At 36.2% G+C, this 19,263-nt stretch overlaps 1 protein-coding gene across 3 annotated transcripts in view; it reads left to right on the top strand.

The window, feature by feature from the left end:
• Positions 1 to 19,263, top strand: part of SGCG (sarcoglycan gamma) — a 158,987-nt gene that overhangs the window by 49,664 nt on the left and 90,060 nt on the right. For all 3 annotated transcript variants that reach the window (XM_032260096.1, XM_032260095.1, XM_032260098.1), the window contains exon 3: positions 16,509 to 16,610. In XM_032260096.1, coding sequence (XP_032115987.1) covers positions 16,509 to 16,610 — 102 coding nt within the window. The remainder of the gene's footprint in view (positions 1 to 16,508; positions 16,611 to 19,263) is intronic.

Genomic DNA, 19,263 nt, shown 5'->3' with positions numbered 1-19,263 from the left:
TTCTTTAAAGAAGACATACAATGGCCAATGTTCAGCATCATAATCACCGGGGAAATACAAATCAAAACCATGGTAAGATACTACCTCACACCTGTCAGGATGGTTATGATCAAAAAACAAAAGTCAACAAATATTGGTAAGGATGTGGGGAAATTGGAACCCTTCTGCACTGTTGGTGAGAATGTAAAATGGTTCAGCCACTATAGAAAAATATATGGAAATTCCTTCAAAAATGAAAAATCAAACTACCATATGATCTAACAATTCTGCTCTTAGGTATTTATCCAAAAGAATGGAAATCATTTTTTTTAATTTTATTCATATATAAACCAATGTATTTTCTTGAACATTAGCATGCCTAAGATGTAACGTGTCTATACAAGAACTTTTTTGAGTACTTTGACACTGAAATGGCAAAGTTAAATAGGGCTTTGAGCATTTGCAGAGGTCTGCATAATTTTGAACTTGTAACAATTAGCAAATAATTCTCTACTCAAACTCAGTTTAATTGCTTATCTATCACCCGCTCAGTTGTTAGTCAGAATATAGGGAAATCATAATTTTACAAATTAACCAAGTTTAGCATGGCTTTCTTTGTTCGGATCCTCAACAGCGTAGCAATGGCATCTTTATTATTTTATATATACTGTCATTGCAACACCTCATCATGCTTTAATATTTCACTGTAGAAAACAGTAAAACTAACTGCAAATGTTGTTTTCAACAACGCCAAGGTAACATTAGGAGAGAAAGCCAGTAAAACATCACAAAATGAACACATAAGGATGCCAAAGAATTTGGAAGTTTAAGAGAGAGAGAGAGAAAAGACATGAGCAAAATGTTGACAACAGAAATCATCTGAATCCAAATAAGGCTGAGCCTGGTTTTATCCACCCAACTCGGGTTAGAAAGAACCCAAATTACTAATATCTCACAAATCCAATTCTACTTTCAGAATTAAAACTTCATGTAAGAGAAATTTACACAATTTCCAGAAAAGACATCTGTTGAATATAAAGTAATATTTAGGACACTGTAACAACTGATGCCGAACATAAAGATTGTAAAATATTCCCTGTTAGCCATTATAGCAGTTAAATCAGTTAGGCACATGGTTATCAAAACAAATCAGTGTAGTAGAGTGCCTTATTACGCGTTTTTCCTTACTATATTTTCCTTCTATAAAAATAATATGCAATATTAGTTTAGTTGCAGTGTTCATGAGTATAGAATAATATACATGGGTCATATCTATATTTTAAAATAAGATACCTCTAATTTTTAATGACATTGACTTTTTAGAAGATCTGTAGAGTTATCAACCTTTGTTTGCATACAAAATATTTTAGTGCATTTAGTGAATGTAACTTTAGGCTATCATCAAAGTAAGATTAATGATTCTAAACTATATTAACTCTGACAGTTAAATCTTGAAGGCACTTTTATTTGAGAAAGAAGATATAAGTGATCAGGGAAGAATCATAATACTAAATGTTATCACTAAGCTTATAATTCTACAAAATACTTTGTTAATGATTATTGTTTATTTTCATTTATTATGGTAATAGTTAACATTGCCCTTTTTAGGAGGTCGGGAAACCCTGGTAGATTAAACCTTAACAAGGATTTACAATTAATTCATTTTGGAAACTAGCAATTAGGAATTCTTCATTAAGGACTTTCCCATTAAGAATCTTTCATTTTGCAAGAAAGTAAAGCCTTGCTAGAAAGCCTTTATGGATATTTCCTTAGATAAATGTTTTGTCATTAAGCAGTTAGTGATCATTCATAGGAAGCGAGGAAAATGTTATTAGGCGACATCTTAATGACATTTATTTCAGCCTTATGATTATATTAATATAATGATTTGAAAAAGATTTGTAATACTTGGAATAAAATGCAGATACGCAAGTGACCACAGGCTGTCTGTGAATGCACAATGGTCATGGAAGATTATTAAAATATCACCCTTGTAGAGGTATTTTCTGAAATCCCATTTGCATTTTATAGACTTTCAACATTATAAAATAGGCTTTGTGTTAGATGATTTTGCCCAACTATAGATTGATGTAAGGGTTCTAAGTAGATTTAAGGTGGACTAAACCAAGCTATGTTAGATGGGTGAGGTGTATTAAATGCATTTTCAACTCTCTTCATAAATGAAAAAGCATCCGTATTGTTTAAGCTGCTAACTTTGTGTTTTGTCATTAAGCAGTTAGTGATCATTCAATGGAAATTTGTTAGACAGCAATAGAAAACCAGTATAGTGTTACTATACCGTGTGAAGTGTTTAATTTCTCTTTTGCTGGATATTGACAAAAATAAAACAAAACAGAGAAAAAACTCTAAAATTACCTAAATAAACTTACCTAATGACCCATAATCTTGACCATTTATTAACAGAGAATGGTTAGCTTTTTTTTTTAATTTTTATTTTATTATTTTTTTTTTAAAGATGGGGTTTCACCATGATGGCCAGGCTGGTCTTGAACTCCTGGCCACAGGTGATCCACCCACCTCGGCCTCCCAAAGTGCTAGGATTACAGGCGTGAGCCACCATGCCCAGTGAGAATGGTTAGCTTTTAATCTTTTACCACTGGATATTGATATATATATTAAATAACTAGGGAAGCAGCAATAAGATAATATTTAGCTTAATCTAATCATGTATATTTTAACCACTTCCTACTGGGAAATTATTTGTTTATGAAATAAATTATTCTTTTCTGAAATACTTTCAAATGAAAAATAATTTCATTTGGAATGAAATTATCATTTCATTTTAGTAGCAAAAATGTTCTTTGATGCATTAATATGAGTGATCAGTTTTGCTCATCATAATTGAGGAAATCAGTGTATATATTGATGTAGTATTTATGATGAAAAAAGTTTATGTTTAAAAGACTGTCCTTTAGATTTGAGTGACTCATCATTTAGTATGTAATAGATTTCACAATCCATTCATGCCTACTGACTCAGTTTATCCTTCCTCATAATCATCCCATGAGCTTGAGATTGCCAGACTACAGCTTTATATATTGTTATTTCAGTGATTTCAAAGCTAAGTGTATCTTAGCAGATATCAAGATTCATGAAGATCAGAAGAACGCACTTAGAAGGTGGTACCATGAAGGCAGTACACAGACTTGGTGTCCTTGCACCATGTCCCAAAAAAAGCCCTTTTGGGGTTTTATGGGACCCAATAATTACAAACTATTCCCCATCCAAATTCAAACCCAACTGAAAGGAACAAAAAGACATCTGGTAGGGAGAGCCTAAAATATCATCTGTGTTACTGATAAAAAACTGATTGGAAGGTACTGGCTTTGATTTGCCCAAACGTCTTGCACCCCAGAATTAGAAAGGTGACCCACCAAGTCACAGGCAGCATGGAAAATTCCTGATGGCTGCTGAAGGAGCAAGGACCTGATACTGTGACATTCTTCCTGAAAGGATTTCCGAAATCCATGGGCAAGTAGATCCCTGGGAAAGTGGAGCCCTAGGAAAGCCTTCACTTCTAACTCTCCAGCCACACACATCACTCTCCTGCCTTGGGGTGCAGAGAGGGGCAGAGAGTTTCTCTCATGAAAGGTCCCTCCTACGACCCCCGCTTAAGTGGTCTCATGTTGGTTTTTCAGTCTGCCAGAGTGAGGATATAAGTCAGAAACTGGGGAAAGGGAGCAGAAAAGTGGAGAGGAAAGCTTGCCCCCCCTTTTCACCGTAGAGACCAAGTGATTATCCCACTTACCTGCGCACCACCTCTGGCTGTTTCAAAGCTCTGCCTGTATATCGGGAAGAGGAAATACCTTCACTGTATTGATCTGATTTTACTTATTATTGAAAATCCATGAGTGCATCTATTTCTATTGCAGTGAAAAACAAGAGAAACACACCAGCCTCTTGACCGAAAGCTGGGCACAGTTACCTCTGCAGTCTGGCTCTAAACCCCTCTCCTGTTGCTCATTGGTTTTCAATTCTGCAGACAGTTCTGTCCTGCTTCAGTGTTTTAGTATATGCTCTTCCCTCTACCTGGAGCATCCACTCCAACCCAGACACACACATACGGTCACATCTGTGTCCCCACCCAATCTCATGTGGAATTGTAATGGCCAGTGTTGGGGGTGCAGCCTGGTGGGAGGCGACTGGATCATGGGGGTGGATCCTTCATGAATGGTGCCATTGTCCTGACAGAGTTACCATGAGATCTGGTTGGTTAACAGTGTGTAGCATCTCCTCGCTCTGTCTTGCTCCTGCACCTGATATGTAAGACATGCTTGCTCAGGCTTTGCCTTTCATCATGATTGTAAGTTTCCTGAGGCCTCCCCAAAAGCCGAGCAGAAACCACTGTGCTTCCTGCACAGCCTGTAGAACCATGATCCAATTAAACCTCTTTTCTTTGTAATTTACCCAGTCTTTGGTATTTCATGATAGCAATACAAGAATGAACTAATACCAGGTCTCACTCAAAACGACACTTTCTTGGTGAAGTTATGTTGATCACCTCTGGTCTAAGACAGGATCCTCCTATTATTCTCTTTTGTAGGACTTGGACTTACTTTTCCACAGCATAGCACACACCACAATTTTTGTTTGTATACCTTTTTTTTTTTTTTTGGTGGTTGTCACACGTCTGCTAACCCAGTAGGACCATGTCAGTTGAGCCTGGTAGACTCAGGATATGGCATAAAACTGATGCTCTGTAAATATTTCTTGAGTTGACAAATAAGAGATTGAATCAACAAGGGGTGTATTCTTTTTATCTCCTTCAGTATAGTTGCTGTTATGTAATTTTAGCAAATGAGTACAAAAAGAGGCAAAGTAACCCAGAAAAGGGGCAGATGCTTACAAATTAGTAGAATAACAACTGAATCTCTGAAAGGCACATCAGAGAGGATGTGAAAGCATGGACATGACATGTGGCAGCGAAAAGAGAGGCTCCAGTGACTTGGGAAGGCTCTTAGAAATGGACACTGCTAAGCTGCTTCAAAAAGAGGCTGGTGGATTGGGTCTGGGGAGGGGCTCCATCTAAGTCTGTGTTGCAGAGCAAGTTTGGTTTGCAGACACTGCAAACTTTAGGGTCATCTAAAGTTTAAATTACACTCAGGGAATACAGCATCCGTAGCAGGAGTCCTTGACTCGAATTTCACATTCTTCCCCATATTATCTCCTACGTAGTGTTTTATGCTGACAGTGGCGATGTGATATAGACAGAGGCATTCCATTTCTTTTTTTCTTTTTTTTTTTTGAGACGGAGTTTCGCTCTTGCTGCCCAGGCTGGAGTGCAATGGCGCTATCTCGGCTCACCGCAACCTCCGCCTCCTGGGTTCAGGCAATTCTCCTGCCTCAGCCTCCTGAGTAGCTGGGATTACAGGCATGCGCCACCATGCCCAGCTGACTTTTTTGTATTTTTAGTAGAGACGAGGTTTCACCATGTTGACCAGGATGGTCTCGATCTCTTGACCTCGTGATCCACCCGCCTCGGCCTCCCAAAGTGCTGGGATTACAGGCTTGAGCCACCGCGCCCGGCGCATTCCATTTCTTAACCGACGAAAGGAAAGCAGAAGAAGGAGTATGCCTGAATGAAATCGTACAAATAACACACGGAAGCTTTCTGTAGGGGGTGTCAGTTTTATTAACCATATCTCTGCAGTGGTCTCACCGGCCAAGGTATGCATATCTCTGCAGTAGTTTCACTGGCAAATACTTTATTAGGGTTGCAGTTTATAGAATTAATTAAGTTAATTAAGAAAAGATGACAGATGGGGCATGGTGACTCATGCCTGTAATCCCAGCTCTTTGGGAGGCCAAGGTGGACAGATCACTTGAGGCCAGGAATTCAGACCAGCCTGGCCTATATGGCAAAACTTCATCTCTACTAAAAATATAAAAATTAGCTGAGTGTGGTGGCGCATGCCTGTAATCCCAGCTACTCGGGTGGCTGAGTCAGGAGAATCACTTGAACCCAGGAAGTGGAGGTTGCAGTGAGCCCAGATGGCACTACTGCACTCCAGCCTGGGTGTCAGAGAGACACTCATTTCAAAAATAAATAAATAAGATGACAATGTAAACTACTAAAATTACATTGTATCTGTCCTTGATCATTTATTGAACTTAAAGAGATCAAATTTATCCAAACCAAAATGACTTCTATTAAAATGCTTTTGGGAGCATGTTTAGAATTTTACAAATATGAACACACTTTACAAATATATTTTATAAATGTGAACATTTTATCAGATTGGATAGAGATTTTATTTTTTAAAAAATCTTACTTTGGTAGTTGTATGAACAAACAGAATATCTATCATATTTTTAGTTATTATTGCAATGGTGTATCTTAAGATATATTTGTTCATCATCCCACTTTGCTTGTCTTCATCACTGAGAGGCTGGCATGTGCCCCTAAGGCAGCTTCACACAGCCACCTCAGGCCACCACGGTTCAGCCTGCGGGTGGTTCTGCTCTGCTCCCTGGGGCTGACTCCTGTGTGCTCCCAGAGGAAGGGCAGTGTGGCCTCAGCTGCAGGGAGGCCTCTAACAAATTTGGCCATGAAAGGAACTCTCTGAAACTGACCAGTAGTTCCACAGATAGTTTTGTAGAAAAATAAAAATTGACCCTTCTGGTCTTAAAGCTTGAACTTTACATCTGTTCTGAGCTCCTTTCTCAGGAAACAGCCTTCAGATCTCTCAAAAAAGGTATCAAAGAACTGAAACTTACCAGGTCACCACATCCAGCAGTAAAATGCCTGACCCCTCATTCATCAAGATTGCTTCATTGCCCCAACCTAGTTCCTGTTTTCCTACACATTGTTACATTTCTTCCTTGGTGTAAAAAAAAAAAAAATACCCTAATTTTAGTTGATCAGAGAGATTAATTTGAGACTGACCTCCCATCTCCAAATAAAGCCTTCTTCCTTGTCACTGCAGTCATTGGCTTTCTGTGCAGAAAACAGCAGGACCTACACCAAACCGCTGCTGTTTCAGTAACATCTCCCCAAAGAAAACAACATGTAGGAAGGAAGAGCAGTATCTGGCACATAAACCAAGGAAGCAACATCAACTTCTTTGTTGTGCCTATTTGACAGGCTTGGTGGCTCCATTTAGCAACGCTTTACCACTGATCTTCCAACTGCCTTGCTCTAGGCCATGCTGGTGGCAGAGATACGTCTGGTGCCCAGACCAACCCTGTCTCTGCTGTTCTCCATCCCTGCCTTCATGATGCCCAGCTCATACTGTTGTTTGATTCTCAGCAGTGTGATATTGATGGCTTAAACCGCCTCTGCCTCCATCAAATTTGTTTTTCAAATGAATGGAACTGTAATTAAAAGAAAAATATGACACTGTAGCATTTTTAACCAGTACCCTGGCATTTTCTCAAATTATTTATATCTTTCTAAAAGGTATTATATCAGTGCTTTCCAGTCTAAAAACCAAATTGAAATTTTTGATTTATATGCTACTTATAAGAGTAGGATTGAAGCAGAGGTCACAGACAGTAGGAACGTGTACTAACTTAATGGCATTTTCTTTCTTAGAAGACAAGATATTATTAAGACTGAGCATGGAGGATGAAGATAAACCTAGAGCCATTCCGAGTACAGAGGAATTTCATTATCATGGATATCAATGATACAAATTCTATTATTACTGGTGTCTAAAGATACAAATAGCACTATAGTTTTAATTTTTTTTATAGTTTTAATTTTTATCCCAGGGATATGCCTTCAATTTTATCTTTTATTATATTTATGAGTGATTTAGCCATATTACAGCAATTGGGAAATAAAGAAGGCAACAGCACACATGGTCTCCTAAGCTACAGGCTCTTGCTGCAAGGAGGGACGTTCATCAGCCTGAACTGGAACTACGACTCACTTTCCTGTCACAGGGAATATTATTATAACAAAACTGATGAGCTCTAGATGCAGAACTAGTCACTTTCTTCCCATTTCTACCAATAATATAAAACTGTTAATGTCTTCTGGTAACATAATTAGTTTTTTCTCACAAATGCTAATGAAGATAATATCTTGAAATTATAAACCAACCAATCTTATTTACTCGTTTAGATTTTATTTAGAAAAACCTACTTTGAGATACATTTAAAATAGTGAAAAGAATATTAGCTTAGGATTCAGACTGGGTAAGAGTTTTGGTTTTAATTAGGATTATGTTCAATCTGTGATTCTTTAATCACACGCATACTCACTGAAAAAGAACCATTACTGATTACTTATGTTAATTAAATGTTCAGTTTAACCCTGGCACAAAATCATGAAGTCCTCTGGCGAAAGTTATTCTTTATTTTATTGTATTTTTAGTATAACATGAAAACGTCCTTACTATCCTGTTAAACTTCTCATTATAAAAATAATATTACACTCAGACAAAAAAAGTTACACTCAGACAAAAACCACCACCCCATTGGTACAATATGGAAATATGAATCCCAGCATGAATAATTTCATAGGTATAAATAGAGTAAGCTGAGAGTTAAAAAAAAAAAAAACTAAAACAAAGACATATTTTGCAGATAGTCACCACTGTCATATAGCAGTAAGATTTAGGCTGTACATAATGGCCAAATGTGGATGCCAGACCAATTTCAGGTGTTCAGTAGCTTACAAGGCTACGTGCACAAAATGTGAAATAACAGAATTTCAAAGATGACAGTACTCAAAAAATAAGATACATAAAAGAGGATAATTATCTACCTTTTCTTACCAACGAAGCATAATAGAATCTTGAACATGTTTCTCCAGAGTAATTTCTCCACGACAGAATTATCATGGACAGTCCATTAAATATCTAAAACTCTCAAGATGCACACTTCCAGCTTGGCCCTAGTGCAAGTCTCACGTCTTCTGAGAGGCATTCTCCAAATTCTCCAATACTTTTTATTCAAGCCCCATTCAGAACTCTTGAATTTGTCTATACTACAGATGTATCTATTATGTCAGAGACATTCAGGGGCCAGTAGAACACGATGCTTTTTTGAATCCTCCGCCATATCACAGTGCCAGATACATAATTTAGTACCCAATAAATATTTTATAATTCAAAAAATCTGTAGATACAAAAGATAACTTTGACAGGTGTATGTGTATATGAAATTAGCAATGACCAAGAAGGAATGACACAAATTTAGTACTAGATTGATAACAAAAGATTACTGAAGGGTTTGCAGGCAGGTTGGTGGAATCCAATATTACTATAAAAATGCATTAGGCCAGGCGCGGTGGCTCAAGCCTGTAATCCCAGCACTTTGGGAGGCCGAGGCGGGTGGATCACGAGGTCAAGAGATCGAGACCATCCTGGCCAACATGGTGAAACCCCGTCTCTACTAAAAATACAAAAAATTAGCTGGGCATGGTGGTGCGTGCCTGTAATCCCAGCTACTCAGGAGGCTGAGGCAGGAGAATTGCCTGAACCCGGGAGGCGGAGGTTGCGGTGAGTCGAGATCGCGCCATTACACTCCAGCCTGGGTAACATGAGTGAAACTCCGTCTCAAAAAAAAAAAAAAAATGCATTAGTCTGTTATTTTGTTAACAGAATATGATATTTAACGGACCATGATAAGCTCTCACAAATTTTTCCATCTCTTCCCAAGTTCACTTGAGTAAACTGTTGCATAAAATATGTATGTTCTTAAAGTTGCTGCTTTCCAAAATTTGCTGAAAGATATACATTGTTGTCTAACACTGACCTTTCTTTGTATGTGAAATGTCCAGGTGAGCAGCAAAGCATCAGAACAGTTGATGATAGAAATCTAATATAGTTCTCAGTTGTTAATTGCATAAAACGATGCGGACTAATTGACACAATGTGGACTTATGCTAGTCGCCCTGACACTTTTAATATCAAAGTATATTCTGCTTATCATGTAATCTGGGTGCCACCACACTGTTGGTAATATATTGAGAAGCACATTCAGCTCTGTGGAAATCTGTTTTTAATTCCTGGGTAGTCATAAATGATGATTATAATGAAGAGCATGATGGTAATGATGACAGTAACCTTTGTGTGGTGTGTTAGAATGTGGAAACATCACCACTCTGGATATATAAATGCTTTTTACAATGCCTCCTTTTCCAAATTAAGAGACTACTCTTCCAAATATTTTATAGGAGGAGAGGTTCTAATTTGATTTTTATCCTCAAATAGTTTTCTGAACACCACTTACTGAATTATATGTTTCCTATTAGTTATTTTGCATTCATTATCATACTATTAGCTCTTATGAATAGAGACTATTTCAGACCTACATGTTGTATCTATCTTTTTTGCTGCTGCTTTTGCTACTGTTTTAGAACCCAACATTTCCAGTTATAAATTTATCATTGTTTTCACATATACATAAGGGCCAGTCCCCCTTTTAACTTTCTAAGAGTTCTTGGCACTATAGCCTGATTATTCTTTTCTGCCTTTACAGTCTGTTATGAAAATTTTCAAACGGATATTTTAAAAATATGAAATTCACCATGAAGTTGTGTGTCATCCTCATAAGGTGCCATGTCAGTCTTTTCTGATTTTTTAGTTGTATTATATGTACTGCTAAATGAACATACCATCTGAGAATTTTGGAATCTTTTCTGTCCCATGATTCTCTTCTTCTGTCTGGAATTGTTCTTCTATTGTAGTTCCTCTCCTACTTCTCCTGCATCATTTAATCAGCTCTACTTTACAAGATCCCAAAGTAGGCTTGTCCATTTTTATTATTTCTACTAGCATCCAGTATACTGCTACCACATAATAGGTACTCAACAAATACAGGTATGCTTTAACTGAAATGTCAGAAATTAAATACTTTTACTGATCACACAGCCAGAAAATGAGAGTTAGGATTTATATCCATTCCATTTGATTCAAAATCAACCCTACTCAGTGTCCCTACATAAGACACCATAAATGGCGGTAGTAAGAATAAGTAGCTGATGAGTATACTTCCCTAACATGATAAAAAAAAAAATGTTTGCAACAAACCAGAAGCCAAGAACATACTTAATACCAAAAGCCCAGAGGCATTCCCACTGAAACCAAGAACAAGAAAAGTATGTCCAATATCACTACTGTAACCTGGCATTTTTCTGAAAATTTGACAAATGCAATAACAGAATTAGTTAAATAAGGAATAAAAATAGATTAATAGAAGATGATTTGAGAAAAAACTTGCAAATTATTTTAATATTACCTTATGAAGCCCAGAGAATTAAAGGAAAACTATTGAAAAAATAAAAAGTTAAGGCCTGGCGCGGTGGCTCAAGCCTGTAATCCCAGCACTTTGGGAGGCCGAGGTGGGTGGATCACGAGGTCAAGAGATCGAGACCATCCTGGTCAACAAGGTGAAACCTCGTCTCTACTAAAAATACAAAAATTAGCTGGGCACGATGGTGCGTGCCTGTAGTCCCAGCTACTTGGGAGGCTGAGGCAGGAGAATTGCTTGAACCCAGGAGGCGGAGGTTGCGGTGAGCCGAGATCGTGCCATTGCACTCCAGTCTGGGCAACAACAGCGAAACTCCATCTCAAAATAAATAAATAAATAAAATAAATAAATAAATAAATAAATAAAATAAAAAGTTTACAATGTATGTATTTAGTAAGAAAACGTGATACAAAAACTAGTGTTCGTTATACATCTGTATTTTGGTCTCAACTAGCTAGAAAATGTGCTAGAAGAAAAATCACACATCATATTGTAGAATATACACAAATTCTTTATAAAACTAATAATTCAAATCTTATGGCATATAAACACCAAATACACCATTGGAACATAAAGAGATTTCAGGAAGAGTTGGTGGGGATATAAACTGGTACATTCAGTAGCTAAACAATTTGTTCACTTTTCTGAAGATGTTATACTTCATTACAATAAATACAAAATGAACTGTAACACTAAAATTATTTAACTTGTTTATTAAGTTAATGATAAATGTTAAATTCATAAATGTAAAAAATAAAATTTTGGGGAAATGATAGAATATGTTTTCAACATATTCTGTTTAAAAATCAGTATCAGAGAGTGACCAATATTTCTACACACACTCAAATAACTGCTGATTGAACAGAGATTGGACATGCTCTGCTTACTTATGTTCATTTCTTCCGTGACAGGTGTTGTGCTACATTTATTGTATTAATACAACTAGACCAATGCATTTGAATGAGGGTTAATAGGGACAACCTTACTTTGTTGAAATGAGTATATCCATTTGAGTCTAGGAAAAACTCAGCAAAATTACTACGGTTGTTAGTATTGAGAATTCTATGGTTGGAAAAGTATGAGCCAAAATAACAATCTAAGTATATATACATTATTTAATATAAATATATGTTATTTTGGCTCATAATTTTCCCACTATAGAATTCTCAATACCAAAAAGCATAGTTTTTTTTTTTTTTTTACAAATACTACATATATAATACTTATATTCTATACATTTTCTTTTATAGGTTTTTATTAGCTTTTTAGCCCAAGTGATTTGGGATCATTTCTAGAATTATTTTTAATGTCTAAATAGAGCTATTGATATTTATCAGAAAGCAAGTTTTCTATCAAGTGGGAGTTTGGGGGGTTTGTTTACTCACAGCTGCAGTACTATTAAAGGAATGTTTCTTCCTCTAGCAGAGGTGGATATTTTTTAGGTTTATTTCATTTTGCCTAGCAGGGTGATTATAGTTAGTAACAAAGTATTGTATATTTTTAAATAGTTAAAGGATTTTAAATGTTCTTACAAGAAAGAAATGATAAATATTTTAGATAATAGATATGTTCATCAATCTGATTTGATCATTTTATAATGTATACATGTATCAAAATATTCCTTTAAATCCCATAAACATACACAAATAGTATTTGTCAATTAAAAATAAAAGAATATATTTTTGACTTTTTCTAAGAGTCGATTATAAGATCATTCAGTTGAAATTAAATTAAATTATTCTCTACAGTGACATTCTGGGAAATATCAATTTCATTATATGAAATTTAAGCTCAATAAATAAATTTACAAATAAATACCAAGACCTGATTTCTGTGCATATTTGTAGAGTCTCAGAAATTCCCACTCGTCACAATTTAGATGATCAACTCCACCAATCTTTATCTTTTCTTATGCTTAACCAACAAGAAAATTCAAGTCCAGTCTTTTCCCTGATTCAGAATAAACAAAGGTCAAAGTCTCACAAAATATTGAAATTGCTATGGAAAGGGGAGTGAGTTAGTCTCTTTGTATTAGAAGATAGACAAGACAATCAATCACCGACTATTTTCAGGATCCATCTTTACACAAAATGTGCTTTAACTTTCCCACCAAATCCTAGGAATTCCCTGTCTGCGATATGAACAACCAGGATCATTGTCAAATTGACAGGAAATGTCATACAAATCATATCATTGAAGGAGAAAATAACGTTATTCGTTTACAGCAATGTTTTAGGATATAGTTAGATTTAAAATGTGTAAGCGTTCATGCATGCAATCATTATTCCTTTTACAAGGAAAAAGATTTTATAAACTGCAACTTACATCTCATGCCTAAAATTGTTACTAACATCCTAGCAAGAAATGCAAGTTGTTTAGAAAACTACCAGATGTGACAAAAAACAATGAAACCCTAAGGTAAGAAAAGAATAGTTCTCAGGATAAAGATAAAGCGGCATGGATTTGATATAATGTTATGTTACCTAGGAATTGTTGGTGTGATTTTATAAATACACAAGGTTAAAAGTTTTTTTGAATGATGACTATATAACACAAACTGAAATGCAGAGTCATTTACTATGTACTATTTATCATCTTAGGCCTGCAAATTCTGAAATGATGCCAATTATTAACCTATTAATTTTTTTTAATGTATACTGAGCACCTAATATAAGTACTGTGCTCTATAGGTGGATCTTAAGAGCTGCCGGGGCCATTCAGTCATTGAACACAGTTTTGTTAAGTTCTATGATATATAAGGCATAGTGCTAAGCGCTACAAATGCAGATACTATTTACAAAACCTGCTGTGCAATAGAAGTTTACATACATGTAACATAATGTGGTGAGGTTTATATGAGAGATAGGCTCAAATCTTGTAGGGATCCTATGAGGAGCTCATAATGGTTTATGGAGGTTAGGAAAGGCTGCACACATTTAATTTGGTTAAATCACACATTTAATTTTGTTCTCATTAATGGAGCTTTCAACTGATGATGTCCTTGAAAGTAGGAGTCTATTGCCTAGCAGGTAAGATTCAGTTCGGGATAACATATCTCTATCATAGAAATTCACCTGTACAATATATCTAATGCTTTGTTTCATCCTTTGGACTGTCTTGCTCTCCTTTTTTAAATAATGCTTTCTATTTTGGGAAGAGCAGGAAAATCAAAGCTCAACTGGTTGAATTCAAATGCTTTTAAGACAGTCAGAAGGGGAGGACGGGTAGGCAATCAGATATAGGGATATGAAGTTCAGAACACAGAATTTAAACTACAGAGAAAAATGGATTCTTCCATTTGGATGGCTACTATATCAAACAGAAAATACCAAGTGTTAGGGAGATTGTGGAGAAATTGGAATTCTTGTGCACTGTTTGAATATAAAATTGAATTGCTACCATGGAAAACAGTATGGCAGCTCTCAAAATAATTAACAATAGTTTTGCCATATGATAAGATCAATTCTGTATTTGGATATATACTAAAAGTATTGAAAACAGGTCATCAAAGAGATATTTGCATACCCATGTTCATAGCAGCATTATTCACAATAGCTAAAATATGGGAGCAACCCAAGCATCCATCAGTGGATGAGCAAAATATGGTTTGTACACACAGTAGAATAATATTCAGCCTTAAAAAACAGAAACATCATAATATGCTATAACATGCATGATCCTAGAGGACATTATGCTAAGTGAAATAAGTCAGCCACAAAAAGATAAATATTATATGATTCCACTTACATGAGGTACTTAGAATAATCAAATTCATTGAGCAAAAATGCTGTAAGATTTAGCCTTGTACATATTTCAAATTGTACCCCAAAATATGTACAATTACAATGTCTCAATTACATATTAAAAACTTTTTAAAAGAAGAAAGTCAACAGTGGTTGCCAGGGGCTTGGGTGGAGGGGAGAATGGGGTGTTGTTTAATAGGTGCTGTGTTTAATTGTGCAAGAGGAAAGCAGTTCTAGAGATGGATGGTGGTCATGGTCACACAACATTATGAAGTTGCTTAATAGCACGGATCTGTACTCTTAAAAGTGGTTAAGAAGGTAAAATGTGTATAACATTTCACTACTATTTTTTAAATTTGGAAAAAATGAATAAGCCCCCACACTGAAATAGTAGTGGAAGCCAATTCGTAGCATGAACGTAGGAAAGGGCCTAAGACTGAACTTGAGGAAGCCAGTGGTCAAGGGCTGGGCAGAGAGGACGAGCCTGTTAAGGGACGGAGAATGTGGTTCTGGAGGTGGGAGGACCCTAGATGAGCGCAGTATGGTGGAAACCAAAGGAGGATAATGTTTTAGGAGGAAAGGGTCCAGTGCCACATGCTCCTGAGAATGTAAAGGGCATGAAGTTGGAAATTCCCACAAGTTTTAACAGCACAGCAGTCCTTGGTGACCTCCAGAATCGTGTCATCCACCCAGTCTGGTAACCCTTCATGACCGTAAACTCCTTAAGGGCAGGCACCTTGAACAGACCTCTACATCCTCCTGTTTTGCTTTTCACTTAAGAAGTGTCCAATAAATATTTACTACATAGTGAGCTCAGATGATGGTATTTACAGTATTTTGGGCAAGTGATGGAACTATAGTGTATTCTGAATTTGTTGATGGTTACACAAATCTATATGTGTGTTAAAACTCATGGGCCTGTACACCTCAAAACATTTCATTTTATTGTATCTTAATTTAAATTATTTTTTTTAAAAAATAGTAAGATTCTTTTTCTTATCTGGTGATGGACCCTTGAGGGTTTATTACAAAATGACTCTTTAAATCTTATATATATTTTCTAAACAGCTCTTTGTATTTATACAAGATTTAATAACATTGAATTTTGAATTAAAATACCTAAAGTTTTGGCCGGTCACAGTGGCTTACGCCTATAATCCCAGCACTTTGGGAGGCTGAGGCAGGCAGATCACGAGGTCAAGAGTTCAAAATCATCCTGGCCAACATGGTGAAACCTTGTCTTTATTAAAAATACAAAAATTAGCTGGGTGTGGTAGCACACACCTGTAGTTTCAGCTACTCTGGAGGCTGAGAATCACTTGAACCTAGTAGGCAGAGGTGATTGCAGCGACCCAAGATCACACCATTGCACTGCAGCCCGGTGACAGAACAAGGCTCCACTGGAAAAAGGAAAAAAAAATAAAAGCTAACGTTTTTAATTTAGGAGAAATAGAGAAAAGGTGGTAGGCAATACATGGAAATACGTACATGATTTAAGTCAATATTAAGATAAATGAAAAAACAAGCAATAAAAAATGAATTTATCTTATTTTTTTTTAACAGACAGGAATGGGCCACTTGCGTGTAACAAAAGATGGACTGCGCTTGGAAGGGGAATCAGAATTTTTATTCCCATTGTATGCCAAAGAAATACACTCCAGAGTGGTAAGAAAATGTTGAAAGACAAATAATTTGTGTTTTATGAAAAATAAATAATGTTTAAGCACAAAAATTAAATATAGTTTAGAGAAGATTTTTAAGGAGCAAACATACACATGCTCATGATATGCTCTTTATAAAAAGATTGACTATTTGGTTGTAGGATTTATCACTGATATTACCTCCTAAAAATATTTCATTTTAATGTGCTTCGGGTCTGAATTTGGTGGCCTCAGTAATTTAGACCATAATAAACTGAAGGTTTTAAAAATGAAAATCTTTACCAAGAACAATTTAAACTTCTTTATGTCAGAGCAACTAACTTAAATACATTTATATGAGGGCATTCAAAATTATCTAAGAAGCTTAGAAAGAAATTTGTTTCATTGTATTATCTTCTGCACTCATACTAATAACAAATTATGATCCTGTAAGATTCTACGCAAGTCAGCATTGTCATTAAATAATTATATGATTTTAAAAGTAAATCAAGGTTTTCTTCATTTATCTTCATGGAGCTTAAGAACAAAGTGCAGTAAGTTCAGACAATGTTTGTGATATGTTCTATCATATCACAAATGCTATGAGCATTACAGTAGGCATGAACATTTTTCTAGATTATTGATAAGTGGCATTACTTCCCCGACCCACACAAAGTTAAAACTTCACCCAGCTGTAACTTCCTGGTTATTTGAAAAGCACGGTCTTCATTTTCCTTTCATATTTCTGAATATGAAAGGATATTTCAGTATCTTCTAACAGCAGAGGCTGTACCAGCTACTATAGGAGAATTAGAAAGGAAACAAAAGACTTTCTAAGAAACATGAGGACTTGTTAGAGAGATGAAACATACTCCCAAACCAGACATTCACCAAGCTCTACTACCAATTGCAAAATGACATGTCATGAATACCACAAAAAGAGATCCCACTGAGTGAAAAGTACATAAGTAGCTTTAGGTGCTGTTATGTTACTTCTGGGGCTATCTTATTGGCTGTAGGAGCTGGCAGATTACCTGCAGTATCAGAGGCAGGTAAGAGCCTGATTCTGTGAGGCTTTCACTTGCCTTATGTCATACACTTACCATAATCATGATGGTTTTTCAGTGTGTGAAACAATCCTGTCCTACAGGAGCATGAGGAATTAACACAAGCTTTCGTAAAAAGAGAAGTCAGACATGAATGAAGCATTCAGGTGTTAGAATTGGCCTTCTTTCTTCCCCAGAGTTGTGTTGGCTGATCTTCTGCCATATTTTTTGAAGAATCAGACTGGTAGAATGGCCTGGTGACTGGAATCAGGTGATTAGATCACAGCAAATTCAATATTTTGGAATTAATAATAATTCTCAGTTATATTTTATGAGACTTTTTCATCTCCAGTATGCTTTTAAAAAAAAGAAAGCAAAATTATAGAGAATATCTCAGATAATCACATATTGAAGTCTTAGAATGTGGCATTAATGAGTATGTCAATCAATACAGAAAATTCAGTAACAATTTGAATAATATTATCGATAACAGAGCTGTATGGTATTTTGTAACTAATACGGCTTTCCAATAAGAGCAGTCCTAGAACAAAACTGTGCTTTATAACTTCTGTATGTATTGACATATTAGTTATAAATTTCCTTTCCAAAGATGAGTCTAGGAAGCAATTTTCATAAATTGCAGAAAAGAAATTACTTTGTGAATTTGCAAAATTTGACACGTAACTCATTTATGTGTACTCATGGGCTGAGAGAATTTCTTCATTATAAATATAATTCAACATGCTACTCTGGCCTCTAATATCTGGTTACCCGGTAACCCCTCAGAAGTAATACATGAGGGCCTGTATTGAATTCATACTTTGAATTCATGGCTTAAACCCATCCACTATGTCCATTAGTTCAAACACATAAGAATTATTTCCCTTAAAACAAAAAGGTTTAAAAACAAAGATACAGAGCCATGATTAAAAACTAAATGAAACAAACGTGATTAAAAAGCTTTACTTGAAATGATCGTCTGTGAGGTTCACAGCCCTGAAAAAAAGCTTTAGGTTACAGCCTAAGCCCACAGTGTGACAGGGAACAAAAGGTCACCTCGTTGGGACTTCAGGCAAGCCCGTTGCATGAGATGGCACTGAAGACAGAACATAACTACTATTTAAATAAAGTGGTTACAACTATTTGAATAAAGTTGCTACAGCTATTTGAATAAAGCAGCATATAAACATAGCTACAAATATTTGAATAAAGCAACATACCTGAGGGGAGGAGGATACAAAGATACCAGTCCAGAACCTGAATGTTACTGAAGATGGAAGCTCTAAGCCATCACTGAAAGACTGGGAGGCCCTGTGGACCAAGTGAAAACAACAGGAAAGACTTTAGGCAGGCTGGTAAGAGCAGGAAGGTAGACACATCCGTAGAGTGGAACATAAAAACTGAAATTTCATATGATGAAGTCTTCATCTTAAGAAAAGCCCAATAGCCGGGCGCGGTGGCTCAAGCCTGTAATCCCAGCACTTTGGGAGGCCGAGGCGGGTGGATCACGAGGTCAAGAGATCGAGACCATCCTGGTCAACATGGTGAAACCCCGTCTCTACTAAAACTACAAAAAATTAGCTGGGCATGGTGGCGCGTGCCTGTAATCCCAGCTACTCGGGAGGCTGAGGC

Source organism: Sapajus apella, unplaced genomic scaffold (genome assembly GCF_009761245.1).
Source record: "Sapajus apella isolate SASKATOON/1434 unplaced genomic scaffold, GSC_monkey_1.0 scaffold114, whole genome shotgun sequence".
Classification (NCBI taxonomy): domain Eukaryota; kingdom Metazoa; phylum Chordata; class Mammalia; order Primates; family Cebidae; genus Sapajus; species Sapajus apella.
Note: the sequence above shows the minus strand (reverse complement) of the source record. Positions and strands in the feature narration are given on the sequence as shown.